This window comes from Astyanax mexicanus, chromosome 5 (assembly GCF_023375975.1).
Source record: "Astyanax mexicanus isolate ESR-SI-001 chromosome 5, AstMex3_surface, whole genome shotgun sequence".
Classification (NCBI taxonomy): Eukaryota; Metazoa; Chordata; class Actinopteri; order Characiformes; family Acestrorhamphidae; genus Astyanax; species Astyanax mexicanus.
The window spans coordinates 11,961,213-11,979,929 of NC_064412.1; the positions used below are offsets into that span (position 1 = coordinate 11,961,213).

The following is an 18,717-nucleotide window of genomic DNA, read 5'->3' on the forward strand; positions in this document are numbered from 1 at the left end:
ATTCCTATAAAAGTATAACAAATAAAGCGTTCATGTTTGATATGGGACATAACTGAAAAGCATAATTGTAATTGTAATAGAAAACATAAAACAAGTAAAAGTAATGTAAAAAATAATGTAAAAAATATAATGAATAAAATCATAAAATTGTCTCCTTTCTGAACTTCATTTTAAAATCAATATTTTCTGAAAACAAATCAAACAGTTCATGTCCTCCAAATATTTTATTTTCATTATGTTTGTCTAGTTTTTACATCTATTTTCAAACATGCAGAATTGGGGATGATTCATTTTACTGATCTGGAATTAGTACATGGAGTAAAGAGAAAATAGGAGGCTTCTCTGTCCTGTAGGAGACTTGAAGTCTCTTAAATTTTCAGAATGTAAATAAATTATTTATCTGAAAAACAGGGTTTTGTATGGAAGCCCATTTCCGCCACCTGAAGAAAAAAAAACGTCCTCAACTAAGTCATAATTATGAGATAGAAAAGTCATAATTATGGGATAGTAAGTCATAACTATGAGATAGTAAGTCATAATTATGAGATAAAAAAGTCATAATTATGAGATAGTAAGTCATATTTATGAGATAAAAAGTCATCTCATAATTATGACTTTCTATCTCATAATTATGACTTTCTATCTCATAATTATGACTTAGTATCTCATAATTATGACTTTCTATCTCATAATTATGACTTAGTTGAGGACGTTTTTTTTTCTTCAGGTGGCGGAAATGGGCTTCCATATGGTTTTGTATTACATACACCTGTAGCCTGTATACAGGACAAGTCATTTTAGGGGTTGGTGAGCTGATGCTGATGAGTTACAAACAGAGCACGTTTATTAAAAGGTTTTTAACCAGAGATGTATAAAGTAATAGATACCCAGATCTGAGTAAAAGTACAAGTGCTCTATCAAAAAAATATAAATATGACTTGAGTAGAAGCTGAGTGAAGTGTTCTTTAAGCTCCACACTTAAGTATAATTACAAAATATTTAACCATTTTTAAATATACTGAACGTAAAAGTACAAGTGTTGTGTTATGTAGTTATTACAGAAAGCAGTTTAAAAGTCTGAATATCATTTTTCAGGCAGGCAGCAGAGTGAAAGGCAAAACAAGAGCAGCAAGGTCTTCTTATAAGATAAACTTGATCTCTTGATTTGCTCAATGATGAGAAGCTTCACCAGCCTCATCAGCGATTTGTAACATTTTTATAATTGTAACGATGCAACACATAAAAAATGATCAGAGTAAAAGTATAAAACTCAGAAAGTATGAAGCAAAGTAAAAGTGGAAGTAGGAGAACAAATAATACTCCAATTGATACAGATATAGCATTTTAATACTTAAGTACTGTAGTGAATTTACTATATATTTCTGCTAATAACTGGAGCGGAAAATATTTAACTGATATAATGATAATTATCTGTGCTAAAAGATATTAAAATGGATGTGTGATCAGATATTAAGGAAACATACTAACATATCTTGAGTGTAGGGCTTTGTATTGGCAAGAACCAGGCTAAATGTTATGGATCTCAATATCAGCATTTTGGCACTTTAAGTACAGTAGTGAACTTACTATATATTTCTGCTTATAAATTAAGTTGGAACTTAAAATAAATGTCCGCAATGCTGAAAACATGTATGTTATTCTGTGTTAAGAAAATCAGTAAAACAATTCAGTTTAAAAATGTATAAACTATGATTTTGCTCAAATGCTTCATATAAACGCATTTATTTTGGACTCCCTCTGGAGCGCCCTCTAGTGTTTGACAACAGGAAAGACATTATTATGCGGGTATTCTCCTTTATAGAATTTCTCTGGACCAACCCTGACAATTGCATCACGGGAAAATGACGAACAGCAGCATTATTATTATGTTTAGCTTTTTTTTTTATTATTATTAAATACAGTCATAAATAATTATGAATAATGAACTTAATTAGTTTTCTTTTTACTTTATTAAACATTGCCTGGCTGTGTAATCTCGCAGTAGGGTCTATTTTTTTTTTACTTTAGTTTTAATATTCATATTAATATGTTTATCATCTTACAATAGATGACTACACAAAAGGGAGCCCACACCTCGTGACCGTGTTTGTCTGAAATGCTTTGTTCAGTTCTTTTTTCTTTGTTAAAAGCATTTCTTTTCAAAACCAACTTATTTCTAACAGACATGATTACAAAGGAAAACAGCGCCACCTGTAGGCTCGTATGCGTGTGTTTTTAATGTTTTAATGTTTTTACGTTTATTTTAATCAGACATAATGACATACGTATATTCTATTCATATATTCTGGTAGTCAGTTAGAAATTAGATTAGTATACAAATGTTGTTAAATATTAATATTGAAAATGGCATAGGGACAGCAGGCACTGGTGGAGCGATTACATAACGTCAACAGCAGCAGCAGCAGCATAGGCAGAAGTAGATATTTAGGAAGTGTCTCAAAATACCCACTCAGAAACAAAACGAATAAATGAACACAGTCCCTATGTACTTTATGCATTGTATACAATAAATAAACCTGACGAAACAGTAATACAATTTTCATATTTTGTGTTTTATTTACTGTTTAACTTTCTGTGTTAATTATTATTCGTTTTCTATTCGCTACGACAACTTGTCCACAGTTCACACATTGGCGCACGCCCCTTACAGACCGTCCCTTACCAACTCACTCACTCCGCCCTGTGTGAACCGGTCGCTGTCCTGTAACCAAATAACCGCAGGTCTAGAGTCTCCTGCCGGAGCCATGCCTTCTCTCAGAGCTGCTTTTGAAGTCGGGCTGGATTTTCTGGAGTTCCTTGGGGAACGAAAATCCAAAACAGACAAAAAGGAACTCCGGGACATCTACAACTTAGAGTTTAAAAGGTTGGTAGTGACTTGTTAAACCAGAAAACTCACCCAGTTTCACTGTAGTTCCAATGTAGCAGTGTTAGCTAGTTACATAGATACATTTAAATAAACTGTAGGATGAATATGTAGCTAAATACATAACCTCAGTCTTTAAAGCCGAACACCTCTGTATTGTTATACTAAGGGTAATAATAAAAACAATAATAACCCATTATAAGTGTTCTGTTTTTGCTTTTGTTATTTTAAAACTCCTTTAAGAAGATGTTCTTCTACAGCTTCTACAGCTCAGGAAAATAATAAGAGACCACTTCAGTTTCTAAATCAATTTCTCTGATTTTGCTGTTTATAGGTATATGTTTAAGTAAAATGAACATTGAGGTTTTATTATATAAACTACTCTCTTTCTAAAAATATTGTCGTTTAGAGCATTTATTTGCAGACAATCAGAAATGACTGAAATAACAAAAAAAGATGCAATTAATAATGCAAAGAAAACAAGTTCATATTCATAAAGTTTTAAGAGTTCAGAAAGTTTTCATGCATCTTGGCATGTTCTCCTTCACCAGTCTTACACAATGCTTTTGGACAACTTTTTACCACTCCTGGTGCAAAAATTTAAGCAGTTCAGTTTGGTTTGATGGCTTGTGATCATCCATCTTCCTCTTGATTATATTCCAGAGGGTTTTCATTTGATAAAATTAAAGAAACTCATCATTTTTAAGTGGTCTCTTGTGTTCCAGGTATAGTTAGATGACTAATCTATGAATGACCTGCTGACTAATAATATTCTGTTTTTAGGGAAGGAACCAATGAGCCAAATTTTTCCAGGCTGGTCTTTGCCCTTCAGCACTTCAACAAAGCCAGTATAAGGCATGGCAAAGTTATCCTGCATGCCAAATCCCAGGTATCTCGTTTTCTCTCACACTTTTACATTTTATTTCTCACTATCTGTCTACAATTACCTGTTCTATATGAGGAATGTCCAAAAGTTGAAGAATTACACGAATGCTGATCTGCATCTCCATCGCTCCTAAAGTGTAAAGGTGCGAAAATATTATTAATAAACAAATAATAATCTAATAAGTCCATTAGTATAATAAGTTGTTCATTCAGCTTAGATGGGACACTTACGTTAACACTAAAGGGAAAAGTTTATTATATTGATGGAATTATTTGATTTATTATTTGTGTAAAACAATATTTTGGCACCATTACACTTTAGGAGGGCTAAATATGCATGTCCCACCTAAGCTAAAGGAACAGATTATTAAATTGACAGAACAGATTTAGTTACATCTAGTATAAGATTAATACATTTGACCAAATTATGTAGGAAATGTATTATGTAATGCTTAATTGAGGAAATTATTTATAAAATATAATGAGCTTTTTTTTTTTGCTAAACATCACTCAATGTGAGTGTGTGGTGTTTCAGGCCATATTTTATACTGAATCTGATGTATTATTGTATATGTTTGATTAGGGCTGGAAGATTAATCTAATTACTCTTTACATGTTATTTTCAAAATGGCATAAGAGATGGACATCTTTACAAGTAGAAGCTGCATGAGGAAATGACAACAGATAAACATTTGCTTCTGTCAGAGACCTGTAGAGAAATCTTTATGTGGCAGTCATTTTCATATTTTACACTTTTCCTTAACTGAAATGCAAGGCTGTTAAGTTTTCACCATGTTTAATAAAAATAGCTGCATGTAAAGTTGAAGGCGGCTGTTTACTAAATAAAAATGTTTAAATTAAATGTAAAAGAAACAATAGTTTGTGCATCAATTTAAATTGTGCTGCTTGTTTAAAAATAAAAAAAAAATATGTAACAAAAAAAATTAGAAGAATATCAAGATTTTTTTTCAATATTGCCCAGCCCTACCTTTGATATACAATCCAGCTTTTTCTGAGTATTATCAATAATCACTGTTACTGACACGCTGTTCTAGCAATAGAAAGAGAAATAGAGACCTAGAAATATGTTTTCTGAATTTATTTGCTGTTCAGAATAAGATTATTTTTTTTTTATTTGTGAGTAAGAACCTCCCCCACCCCCCTCCACCCCCCTCCACACACTCCTTCCCCTTATCTGTCTGTCTCACACTGTACTCTTCTAATCATTCTCTAGGTGCGTGTTTACTACTGTGACCAGTGGAGGTCAGTGGCAGGGTCCAGAACTGATAATGTTGGAGCCACAGCTTCAGCCTCCGCTCACTCATCTTCACCTACTGTTAACCCGGTCCTCACTTCAAAGAAAAAACTGGCTAAAGAAGTCCTTCAGAGACTTAGGGTAAACAGGTGGGGAGAACCAATGTTTTGCCTATTTGCATTTATATTTGTCACATTTAGCAGAGATCCAGACACATTTAAAAGGAACACTTTGTGGGAGATCACTGTTTTGAATCCCGTTCGTGTAACTTGTCATCGGCTACTGGGGCCCTGAGAGAGCACAATTGGCTTTGCTCTCTCAGGGTGGGTAGATGGTGCTCTCTCCCCACAAGGTAATGTCGCTCAGCACAAGGCGTCTGTGAGTTGATGTATCAGAACCAAGTTGCTGCGCTTTTCTCTGAGTACGCTGTGATGCTACTTGGCAATGCTGCATCAGCAGCAGTTCAAAAAGAGGCGGAGTCTGACTTCACATGTATTGGAGAAGGCATGTGCTAGTCTTTACCCTCCTGGTGTTGGGGTATTACAGGTGATAGGGGAAGTCCTAATAAGTGGGTTGGGTAATTGGCCTTGTAAATTGGGGTGAAAATTGCATCAAAATTAGAAAAAAAACAAAAAAAGAAGCATATGGTTGGTACATTGGCTACCTAACTTCTGTGGAGTAAATATATATATATATATATATATATATATATATATATATATATATATATATATATATATATATATATATATATATATATATATATATATATATATATATATATATAATTCAGCAATAAATGATATAAGACATCAAAAGACTGTCCATATGAAACCATATGTCTATATGCTTGTCTTGTCAATGCATCTCGCATCAAGTCAAGAAGTGTTGCAATGTCAGTAATTCAGGTCATGTGTAATAAAATTCTCAAAACTAGGTACTGACCTCTCTTTACCCAGGGAACAACCATTGTTTTACTATAATAACATAATAATGATCACCAAGTTTTTGTTCTGAAAGCTGATTGTTTGAACCTATTTAAATTTTTAGTTTACACAAAAATAATGCATTAATTAAACCCTGTAAATAGCCGATAAATTCATTGTATTGGCATGTCTGATTTTTTGCAGAGCAGAACTGATCTCTGATAAAGGAAGCATTAAAATCACTTCTGATCCAGAGAGCACCAATGGAAAAGTTGTGTTGAACATCGACCTCGTGGACAGGGTGTATGTGGTGAAGTTTCACATTGAGAACGTGGGGCAAAACTGCATTTACTTCAGCTTCTACACGGCCCTGCACCGGATGCGATGCTTTACTTTAGTGGACGAGAGGAGAGTGACCAGGGTTTGCCCTCTGCTTCTCTGTCCAGGTGAGGACACTTTGAACTCATTGTGATTTTGTGCTAAACCTACTGTTGATTCTAATCAAATTTACTTTGGATAGAAGTCTATAGTATGAGTTCCAATAGATTTCATCTTTATTAACACAATTCTCTTTTAATGTTATTTCCTTGCACATATACAGTATGAACAGTCTTTGGATTCTTAGTTGTTCACGATGCTGTTGCTGATTGTTTAATGTTCGAAATAGTGAAACTAGTGAAAAGACTTCTATAGTGCCATAGATGACCAGATATTATTTGGTGTACTAGACCACAGCAGGGACACCGACATGATTACAGCATATTATTGTGTGTTTCGCTCTGTGTACACTAACTGGATGCTTTTATAGGCATGCTTACCTTGTTTGTACACTCTGTACAGATACATGCTAAACCTTATCAGTTTTTTTTTCATGTTCCTTAAGGTTTTTAATGTTTTTCCTGCTCATACACACACAAGTTATTTTAGAAAAGGACTTGTTAATGATTGTTAGCTAGATCAGGTGTTCTAAGGAAAACTAAAATGTGCAGGGAATGGAGAATTTTAGTAAGAGTGTTTGGAAGCAGCCCACTTGCCTTTTATTAGAGGTCAGTTTTTCACCACAGGGCTACTGTTGAGCTTGAGCTTTTGGATGAGTTAATCTGCAGAACATCCACTAATATCTAGTTATTAGTGATCTTCTGGTGGTTACTTTTCATTGATGAACATGGTGGTTATGGACAATAATTGCAAAAAAAAAAAAAAGGTGTTTTTGGCTATAATAAACAATAATAATTAATATCTTATTTACCAATTATAAGAACGTTTTTCTTTATCAATCAAAATAACTTCACAGCTTCAAAGTTGCTTTATTCACAGTGTGCTTTTCCAAATATTGGCAGGTGAGAGCTATGTGGTAGAGGTGCATTACCACATTCATCACTACGGACATTTCCCCGCCACCATGTACTTTGAATTCTGCCCTGAATCAGAGGACTCCAGCCCCTCCAAACCTTTCTGCATTGTAAGGGAACTGGAGGTGGTGATCCAGACCAAGTTGGCTGCAGAACTGGGCCCAGAAAGCCCCTACACACCCAAGCAGAGGGGAAGGTACAGACCTGAGAACCGAGTAGTGGAAGAGGGTGTCCCACCTGAAAGGTAATCATACTGATATTTAAACGACATATTTAATTTACAAAGGCCTTTATAATAAAATAAAGTTTTGAAACTATCAGTTACACTGAAGGTCAAAATAATATTAAAGTAAATGTTATAGTAGTTAAGAAAAAATATATAATTTATCCCAAAAGGGAGACAATATATGGATGTTGTAGGAAAAAGCTCAAAAGGAAATAGTTTGTACATCACTGTTTTTGTGCTGGTCAGATTTTTTTCTAATACATATTCTATAGTGTACACAATTACATTAACCATAGTGGTGTGGCATTTGGTTTGCTATCATGTAGCACTCTAATGGCTGATTACCTTTTATGAGAAGAATCTTACTGAATTGCATCACTAAAGACTCGATTTGTAACTGAAATTGTGATCCACTTGTTTTTTCTTTCTCTGGAGTGGTGTGACACATTCTCTGAAGCAGGAGGTGAAGCTAAAGGACTATAAGTACCCTGCTTACCTGAAAGACTTGGTGAAACACCGGTTAGCTGATACAGAGAAGCTTTCCCCAGCAGCTAGATTACAGCTACCCAGAGTGAAGTGAGTAAATTAGCAGCAATACTGAATAAAGACTTGGTTTACATATTGTCACTGTTCAACAAAAATACAGATTTTATTGCATATCCGCTGCTCTCTACATTATGTAGACATGCTATAATGAATAGAACAGCAATGTTCCAACCATGTTATTTGGAATAACATACATGTATGATATTGTTTCAGAGCCGTGTTGGAGACTCCGTTGTGTATAAAGCAGTATGCAGAACGTTTCCACCTCCTCCTGCATCTAGAGGAGATTCAGATGGAAGTAGACATAAAGAAGTATGATCTGTACAACCAGACCATGACACAAGACATAACCAACAAAAAGCTGCTGGTGTTAAAGGTGAGCCGGCCTTAACAACAATGCATTACTTATTTGGTACAAGTTGCTTACGTTGTACATCTGCTCAGGGACCATTTTATTAGATTCAACTACCAAATATGTGCAAAAACCAAAACTTGTACTTGTAAATGCCCAATAAAGTGACCAGTGAGTGAAGGTAAAAGGCAATTTCATGTATTTATTGTTTGTAAAGTAGCATGGTAATTGCGTAAATCGACATAAGAACTAGATATGTTCTAAATATTTGGAAACTGGAATTATTTGGCAAAAAAATAAAAAATAAACACGTGTTATCTGAAAATACCAAATAATTCATATTGAACAATGATTAAGTTATTAATTTAGAATTGTGTTCTAGCAGTGTGCTCCCTTTCCCCAGCCTCAGGTGGCACTGCATATCAGAACACTGCTGTATACTAGTGCAATCTGGAAAAAAAAAAAATATAATTCTAAAGGTACTTATTTCAGTTATCCAGTTCAAAATGTAAAACCCATACATTATATATATGTATTACACACAGTGATCTATTTTAAGTGTTTATTTCTTTTATGGATTACAAATATTAAAAAAACAAAAAGTCAATATCTCAGAAAATTAGAATATTACATATGACCAGTTGGTAATTTTGGCAGTTTGGGCAGTGTGCCAACTCCTGCTGGAAAATGTAATCCACATCTCCATAAAAGTTGTGAGCAGAGGGAAGCAAGTGCTGTAAGATTTTCAGGGAAAACACTGCACTGACTTTAGACTTAACATAACACAGTGAAACAACACCAGCAGATGACATGTCTCTCCAAATCATCACTGATTGGTGGAAACTTCACACTAGACCTCAAGCAGCTTGGACTGTGTGTCTCTTCACTCTTCCTCCAGACTCTGCTCCCTTGTTTTTTTAAATGAAATGCAAATTTACTGATGGTCAGTGATGGTTTGGTTATGTTAATTTTTACGCTCTACTTAAATAAAACGTTTAGCATCACTTATTATACTTGGCATATGAAAGAGGCAAGATGTGCAGAGATGTACAAGGCTAAAAGAAATGTTAAAGGTAGCAAACTAGCTAACTAAACTTTAGCATTTGTTTCGGCATTCAAATAAATGTCCCTTTTTGTTTGGTTTTTCCCTAATTTTTATTTTAGTAATGTGAATTGTCCATTTATTTATTGGTTTTATCTACTATTCTCCACTCCACTGCCACTCTCTTCCTTTTTCTATCTCAGGTTCCAGGCGTCGCAGAGAACAGGCCATCTGTGTTGAGAGGAGATCACTTGAATGTGTGTGTGTCTGAAGACAAAGCCAAACCTGTCACCATGTACAAAGGCTATGTCCATCGTGTGGAGCTGGATCGTGTTAAGTTGGGCTTTTCTAAGAAGTAAGAGAAGCAGTAGACCCTGAGATTCGGTGTTGTGAGTAACATATCTGGCATTTCTAAGTACTGTTATTAAATGAAACCTGTTCTGTTCTGTCTCTCTTTGTGCTGACAGGCTTGTACAGAAGTTTGTTAGTAATATGAAGTTTGATGTGGAGTTCAACATCAACCGCTTCCCTCTTAAACTCCAGCACCGAGCTGTAGATCTGGCTGTACAACACAAGCTGGGAAATGTTTTGTTCCCCAGTGGTAATAAAGTCGAACCTCCAGCAGTGCCAAAGCTCAGGTACACACACACACACACAAACACACTTACTATCAAATAAATGTCTATTTTCTGGTCTATTTTCATACATAAGGCACACTCGATTTTAAAGCACATTTTAAGAGAAACTGTAAGGAATTCCTAATTCAGCAGATCCCGTCACTGGGTGGTTGGGGTTGGGGGGTTTGCTAACTAGCGGCTAACATACATAAGGCTCACTGGATTAAAAGGTGCACTGACGATTTTTGGGAAAATTAAAGGATTTTAAGTGCGCCTTATTGTGTGTGAATTACTGTAACCATTAAAACCCTTAACATAATACTACCCCCATTGTGCTTTAATGATAAACAAAATACACAAGTTCATCATTAAAGCACAATGGGGGTAGTATTATGTTAAGGGTTTTAATGGTTACAGTAATTCACACACAATAAGGTGAACAATAATGGGTAGGTTTTTGGGGTTTGTCACTAATTGGGGAATGTGCTCTTTACCAGCTCCAGGGTTTGTACAGTCATGAAACTGTACAAATAAGTGATAAGTGATAAGTTTTGGAAAAATAAAAATACCCAGGAAGATTTGGAAAAGTCAACTTTCTGTTTCCATTTATCGATGGAGAAAATCTGTTTTGAGCTAACAAATACATCAGCTCAGAGTTAATTCAGTAATTTAGCCCTAAACAGTAAACTCAGGATCTGACAAAGACTTTATAAAGACTTTAAAAATTGTGTCAGATTAGTTTTAAGCCTACTTAAAGTTTTGATTATACTTGATAGTTTTGATTATAGTTTTAGTTGATTTATTGTCCATGTCCGCACTGTTTTAAAAATTGTATGGTCATGAAAATTTGTCCTGAAGGCATGGAAAAAGCATAAAAAAAAAGAATGTAAATGTATTAGTTAAAAAGTGTATGTGTAACTATGCAGCTCTCAGAATAAGTATTTTGTTTCTTGGCTGGCATGTAGAAGATTCCAGTTGTCCAATTTTCCAGTGCCCAATACTTCCAATATTAATTTTGCTATTTTATCAGCTTAACAATGGCTTGTATTTCTCATCTCTGTGGTTTTCATGTTGTGTTTTTCTTATAAACAGCCTATAAAAACAGTCTATATCAAAAGCAAATAAATAGACCTAGCTGTTTCAGTATTTTCAGAAGACATTGTAATAACATTCTCATTGTTTGCTGTTGTTCGTTGTTTTGTACAGCATGTTTAATCGAGATCTGGAGAGCAACCCTGAGCAGAGCACTGCAGTTCAGCACATTCTGTCTGGCCATTCTAAGCCAGGTCCATACCTGATATTTGGACCTCCTGGCACGGGCAAAACAGTTACATTAGTGGAGGCCATAAAGCAGGTAATGCATTTTATGTATGGCATTAATTTAAGCTGAATTACACTATTTGTTGAATAATTGAATATTTTTACAATTTGCTTAGATGATTAAGGTATAAGTAGCTGTGGTTGATTCTCTTTATTTAGTTATCCAAATCCTTCTGTAATATTCAGTTACTAATATGTATGAATCTGAGCAATTGCTGCAGCAGGTTTGGTTGTACAGTGCTGAGAATAACCCACCACCCAAATAATATCTATTTTATGGTGGTCTTGTGGGGTCCTGACTATTGAAGAACAGAGTAAAAGAAAGATAATAAAGTATACAGAGAAACAGATTCAGGACTACAGTCTGTAATTATTATAGAACTACAAAGTGCTCCTAAAACTACAGAGTGTAGAAATAAGGAGGTGATTATGTATTTTCTGCGTGATTCTTTGTTTTAGGTGAATAGGTCCGGTACTGTTGCCCATGTCCTGGCTTGTGCTCCCTCCAACAGTGCCTGTGATCTGCTGTGTGAGAGGTTGCTAAGATACGTGGATGGCCATCACCTCTATCGTCTCTGTGCCAGCAGTAGAGACCCCCGCACTATGCCACAGAAACTACTGGTATACTACATACAACATCTAAAGTACATTCATTTTGGATTAGTTTGTACACACATACACAAAATAAAACCATGCATGGTTTGTTAGTTAAGGGTGAGGATGTGCACTAACACACACACAGAGCCAGCTTGTTTAAACAAGTGTGTCTCTTCACAGAAACACAGTAACTGGGATGAAGGGCAGGACAGCTTCATCCTCCCATCTAAAGAGACTCTGATGGGCTACAGTGTTATTGTGGTCACGCTGATCACTGCTGGAAGGTAAAGGTTATTTTGGCACTTTTTTCATAAATTAGTAAAAAAAATTGTATCTTACTTCTTAAAGAAAAATCAATAATAAAATTGCAATTAAAAATTGTTTATTGAACATTGCATCATGAATATACCTCAGCAGTACTATACCAGTCAGAAATGTGCACAGCAGTTGCCAATTTAAAGTGTTACATTCCTGCATTACAACACTAAAGTAAGACATGTGTCATTAATCGCTTATTGTTCCAAATGATTGCAAATTCACAAAGAAACTTTTGATATTTTAGGCCGAATAATGGTTGCCAAATATACAAAATACATTTCACCCAACATATACAGCTCTGGAAAATTAGGAGGCCATTTAAAAATGATGAGTTTCTTTGATTTTACCAAATTGAAAACCTCTGGAATATAATCAAGAGAAGGATGGATGATCACAATCCATCAAACCAAACTGAACTGCTTGAATTTTTGCACCAGGAGTAAAAGCATAAAGTTATCCAAAAGCAGTGTGTAAGACTGGTGGAGGAGAACATGCCAAGATGCATGAAAACTATGATTAAAAACCAGGATTATTCCACCCCATGTTGATTTTGGAACTTTTAGTACTTTATGAATATGAACTTGTTTTCTTTGCTTTATTTGAGGTCTGAAAGCTCTGCATCTTTTTCTTATTCCAGTTATTTTTTATTTTTTCCAAATAAATGCTCTAAATGATAATATTTTTATTTGGAATTTAGGAGAAATGTCTGTAGTTTTTAGAATAAAACAACAATGTTCATTTTATTTAAACATAAACCTATAAATAGCTAAATCAGAGAAACTGATTCAGAAACTAAAGTGCTCTCTTAATTTCTTCCAGAGCTGTATATAAAAAATCAGCCAAAAGGCTTTAAAGGTTTAACTGTTATTGGAATATCTTACTGTTATTTTATTTTCACGTTTCTCAGGCTTGTATCTGGAGGTGTCCCGGTTGGTCACTTCACACACGTCTTCATAGATGAGGCTGGCCAAGCTGTGGAACCTGAGTGTGTTGTTGGGATTGCAGGTAGACAGACTGATTGACAGTAGGGCTGCAACGATTAGTCGATATAATCGACAATGTTGATTATTAAAATTTTTCGACTACAAATTTCATTGTCGACTTATCGTTAATTTGTTATAGCATCGCATTACACAAAGTGCTGGGGACAAAAGTTTAGTTTACACTCAACTCAACTGTCTCCAAGAGTGCCCAAACACAACACAACACAACACATTACATATTTACTCACTAAATATCAGTACTTTCTATGTTTAAACAGCATTCAGACATTTAAATGCCTTTTAAATCTTATTTGCAGCTGTTTCTATCATTTTTTAGAGATGGAGAACATGGCAGAAATAATCGTTGACTAATCTACTAATAAAAAAAAATAATCATCAGACTAGTTGACTACCAAAATAATCATTAGTTGCAGCCCTAATTGACAGGTTGAATTTGTGTCTGAAGGAGTGATTTTTTTTTCCCTCTTCACATTCTCTCTGTGCTTTTTCAGGTCTCCTCCATCCTGAGAAAGGTCAGGTGGTTTTGGCAGGAGACCCTCAGCAGCTTGGACCTATCTTGAGATCTCCACTGGCACAGCAACATGGGCTGGGTACTTGCATCATTGTTTTCCTGTGTAATCTCTACATAATGTGAGGCTTGTTCTAGACATACCTAACAAGTCTAGGCTGAACAGAAAAACTCTTACCGGGCTTTTACAGTCTAGCCTGGAGCTCAGGTTGCACAGTAATAATTACACTGTTTTGTCTGTGATGTGTTAAAGGACTGTCACTGCTGGAGAGACTGATGACCCAGAACTCGCTCTATCAGAAGACTCATGATGGCTCCCAGGCTTACAACAGCTGCTTTGTCACGAAGCTCCTGCGCAACTACAGGTGCTGTGAGACGTTTCTTTGTGGCCTCGTCCCAGCTGGATCAGGGGTTTTAACTTTTTATACTGTGTGATTCCTTTTTAGGGTTCAAAATACACTGTATTGCCTAAAGTATTCTCTCTCCCATTCAAAAAATTGAGCTAAGTTTGTAATAATTTCTATGGCCAGAAGTGTATAAAACCCAGCTCCTAGGCATGCAGACTGCTTCTATAAACTTTAGTGAAAGAATGGGTCACTCTCAGGAGCAAACTCCAGCGTCGGACCAGGATATGATGCAGCAACAAGTCCAGTAGTGAAATTTACTCACTACTAAATATTCCACAGCCAACTGTCAGTGATATTATAACACGGATGCTGGGGAGCATAGTGCACAGTAGGGGTGTGCCATATCGTATCGTACGCGTTAATATCGCCAAAATTTTGGAATATTGTGAACGATATTATACCCTGAAATATCGTGCCATATCACCCACCCCTAATTATCACATCAGGGTACTACTTTTTTGCTGTGTTAAGGAAAAGAAAAAGTTACACATTTCCTGTTAAATATCTACTAGATATTTTTATATCTGTTCAGTATCATTTATTTTACTTTAATTCTGAATATATGGAGATATTTGGAGTGCATTATTATTAGAATTATGACATTCTGGATCATTTACTTCTGCTACAAATCTGCTAAATTTCTTGTATCTTTTTAATATCTCAGTTAGGAATGTGCAATATCATATCGTTTTGTTGCAGTAGTGTATTTTTTATTTTTTTTTGTCATATTGCCAGGAGTATCGTTATCGCGATAATACCCTGAAATATTGTGATATTATTTTAGGGCCATATCGCCCACCCCTAGTGCACAGAGGAGCTCTGTATTCATTTTACAGATATATAAGTGCAAAAAATCCTGATTCACAGATGAATTCTGAGTGATTATCTTTTATATTAATTATCTTTTAAATTCCCACTTCCAGTTCTAGCTTCTGAAAAGTGCTTAATTTTAAACGCACATGAAATAAACCTGAATCTGATTAAGTTAAAGAGTCCGATTCTGCAAAAGGATAATGTTCAGATCTTGATTATCTGCTCATTTTGCTGTGAACACTCTTAATTAGAATCACCCTCATGACCCTCCAGGGACTATATCAGGACCCCCAGGTTAAGAAACCCTCTGTTAGATGACTTTAATTCATTTATATGAAATATTTTTTTTCCTGTTTTTATTTTCTTAACCCTCACCAGGTCGCACCCTGCCATCCTCGAGATTCCTAATGAGCTTTTCTATGACAATGAACTACAAGTTTTTGCAGACCAGATGGAGAGAGAAGCTTTCTGCCACTGGGAGCATCTCCCTAAACAGGTAAATCAATCCAAGGTTCAATAATATTTTTCTTTCTTCTTTTTCTTTTTCCTAAGAGAAGACCAGCTTTGGCTGTTTTTTTAGTTATGGGCTAAGCACAGGGACATGTTTTGACTACTCCAGTGGAGGAGATGACATGTTATGGCTTCTACATGTTTTGCATGTAAGTAGGGCCTTTTGTCAAGGTTGCTCTTATGTTTATGATCAGGGCTTCCCAGTAATATTCCATGGAGTGATGGGGAAAGACGAGAGAGAAGCGAACAGTCCATCTTTCTTCAATGTCAGTGAGATCGAGGTCCTCATCAGCTATCTCCAAAAGCTAAAGCTAACTCAGGGAAAGAAGGGCCTTCCTAAACTCAAGCCTGCTGACATTGGCATCATTGCTCCTTACAGGAAACAAGTAAGAAAACTTGTTTATTTCACGAATGCTTAAACAAATATTTCAATAAACTATTTAATTGTAATTTTAAGGCTATTTTATACCATGAAGTAACACAATACAGGAAGTTATACTCCACACTTCTTACTTACTTACTTACATGACAGTACTAACCTTCTCCAACTAACAGTTAGGTTGCTGTGGCTGTTTACAGTCTGATTAGCACCTCCCTTCATCAGTGTTTTGCTGAAATTGGCCCACAACACCTATGGAAAGCTCAGAATGGAGGACTCACACCCGTCAAAACTATTTGAATTGATAAAATCAATTCAAATTGATTTTACAGAACTGTATTGTGTATTTTCTATGCTTAATGTTTTGTCTAATTCTTGTGATCATGTTTCTGTAAAGCTGCTTTGTGGCAACACCAGTTGTAAAAAGCACTATACAAATAAATTTGATTTGATTTGATGATAAATTAATTGCATTATAACATCATACATTTGCCCCAAACTAATATTCCTAGCTCTGACACTTCTGTGTGTTTTATAGATATAAGACCATGCATTATTATAGTGTTAGAAACTATAAAAACTATAAAACTGGTTGCTGTCATGCTAAAAAATACTATTTCTCCAAAACACAGATTTACAGGTTAATGCTGTTTGACCATCATAAGATTTTAACACAATATAAAGACTTATACTTAGATTTAGATTACATTAAATTATATGATACACTAACAATGGAGATGATTAACGGTTTTGCCAAATATGAACCAACAATGTATATTTAAGGTAGTTTGCAGCGTGCTAATTGATGGGATATAAGCAAAAATCTAAAAATGTCAACTTCAGTGATCCACATGTCTTGTCTGGCTGGATAAATCTTTTGTTAAAGGCACATTGTGCACATTCTGACAAGGAATATTTCTTTTCTCAAGGTGGAGAAAATCAGGAAAGCCCTACAAACAGTAAAAGAATTAAAACAGTGGAATGATATTAAGGTCGGTCCTTTTTTTAAATGTACATTTTCATATATCTGTGTTAAAATTGTGAGAAAAATAAATGAGAGACAAATGAGACAGTGTGCAGTGTGTTCCTGGTGTTTCAGGTGGGCTCCGTGGAGGAATTTCAGGGACAGGAGAAAAGGGTGATCATGGTGTCTGCAGTCAGAAGCAGCATAAGCTATGTGAAGATGGACCAAGACTTTAACATTGGCTTCCTCACAAACGAGAAGGTACATTTACACACACTGCTCTATGCATGTTTAGTACAACAACAAACAGGTCTCGGTTAAAGTGGTCAGGTTAAAAAATGTATTCAGCTAAATTAGACCAGTAAATTTCACCTAATTTGGGGGATCTTATCATTGTATTAAATCTTCTCATAGTTTGGTTGGTGCTGATTGGTTTAAAGCTGGAAAATGGCTCTAAATTACTGAAAAGCTACCCTCAGTAACCAGTTTTCCTCTTTATTTATTTTTTTTCCTTTAATTTTTCATAGATAGGGTTGTTGTTGGTTGGAATAGTTTATACAGAGTTTTTAGTAAACACAAATTTGTTCTTTTTTTTGTCAGAGGTTTAATGTAGCCATGACCAGAGCCAAAGCCCTGCTCATTGTGGTAGGAAACCCAGTCATCCTCAACAAGAATCCCACCTGGCAGAGGTACAACATTCAAATGCAATCAAATTTCTATATAGATATATCACAGCAGAACAATTTATCCATTTAGATGCATCACATGAGTGGAACATCTTTAATACACAACTAAAAGTTTCCACTATAGTTTGATTAGGATAGGACATGGGTAAAATGTTTATTGTATTTGTTTAATTTATGAGGATAACATGATCATAATTACAACTATTAGCATTTCTCTCCAGAACAAATTTTTAAATTTAAATGTATGTGCAAATAGAGATATTCTGTAACAAAATAAAGAAAAAAAAGTGTGGTAATATTGCAAACATATTTGTGTTGCCTAACGATGCAACCCAGGTTCATCCAGTACTGTGAACAAGAGCAGGGCTACACTGGTTTTGACTACAGAGATGCTGAGGGGGAGGAAGATGTGGTGACCCGACTGGCATCTCTAAAAATTCATACTGCCACTGAAGGTACGAACAGTAACACATTATTTACCCATCATTCTGTTTTTCTTTATCCATGATCAGACAAGCCATTTATGTAAGAGTGTCACATATTAAACAGCACATTTCTAAATATGTGTGTTTGTGTGTAGAAATAGAAGAGAGCACACTGCAACAGAATGTGCATCCAGAATGGAGGAGTGAACAGTGAACCACCTACAGACCGGCTGTCAATCAGTCGACAGTGTACTTGCCATTAAACTGAGAACCATGGTAAAGCATTGCAGCAGTTTTTCCCCCTGAAGGCATCATTCTTATTCGTTTTTAGATGCTACTAACCGGCATGTCTATATTTTAGTTAAGCTAGTTAAGAATCACTGGAAGTATCAAGAAAAAAAAAAATACTACATAATCTTCCAAATGGGATGCCTATAAAATTGGACTTGAGTTTTATCGTTTTGAGTTTAAATTAATTTCTTATACATAAAGTTGGTGGAAATTACCATTTACTGTACATCCTTAGCTTTTCTATTCTTAATGCATTGCGCTTAGTTCTAAAGCCTTATAATTGCAGTACATCTCCTAAATACTTCATTTAGAATTTTAGCTCAAAAGAAAAAGGTCCTTGCTATGCAAAGACCACCCTATTTTGTCTATTTTCAAATATGTATAAAATATTTTTTTATACAAAGTGTTGC

General features: G+C 35.2%; 1 protein-coding gene across 1 annotated transcript; it reads left to right on the top strand.

Annotated features, from left to right (window-relative positions):
* Window positions 1–2,695: 2,695 nt before the first annotated feature.
* mov10a (Mov10 RISC complex RNA helicase a) lies at window positions 2,696–18,710 on the top strand. The gene is made up of 22 exons (XM_007253352.4): window positions 2,696–2,884; window positions 3,668–3,773; window positions 5,004–5,173; window positions 6,155–6,396; window positions 7,291–7,546; window positions 7,964–8,104; window positions 8,288–8,450; window positions 9,672–9,823; window positions 9,936–10,106; window positions 11,292–11,439; window positions 11,865–12,026; window positions 12,183–12,286; window positions 13,228–13,325; window positions 13,816–13,914; window positions 14,086–14,197; window positions 15,431–15,548; window positions 15,757–15,948; window positions 16,871–16,933; window positions 17,041–17,166; window positions 17,506–17,594; window positions 17,928–18,046; window positions 18,172–18,710. The coding sequence occupies exons 1-22, from the start codon at window positions 2,766–2,768 to the stop codon at window positions 18,228–18,230; spliced, it is 3,009 nt and encodes a 1,002-aa protein (XP_007253414.3). The 5' UTR covers window positions 2,696–2,765; the 3' UTR covers window positions 18,231–18,710.
* The last annotated feature ends 7 nt before the right edge of the window (window positions 18,711–18,717 follow it).

Excerpts from the sequence above, each read along its gene's own strand:
- mov10a (XM_007253352.4), top strand. The coding sequence starts at position 2,766 with ATGCCTTCTCTCAGAGCTGCTTTTGAAGTCGGGCTGGATTTTCTGGAG. Across the intron at positions 8,105-8,287 it reads TTACAGCTACCCAGAGTGAA|AGCCGTGTTGGAGACTCCGT; the intron begins GTGAGTAAATTA and ends ATATTGTTTCAG. Across the intron at positions 13,326-13,815 it reads GTGTGTTGTTGGGATTGCAG|GTCTCCTCCATCCTGAGAAA; the intron begins GTAGACAGACTG and ends GTGCTTTTTCAG.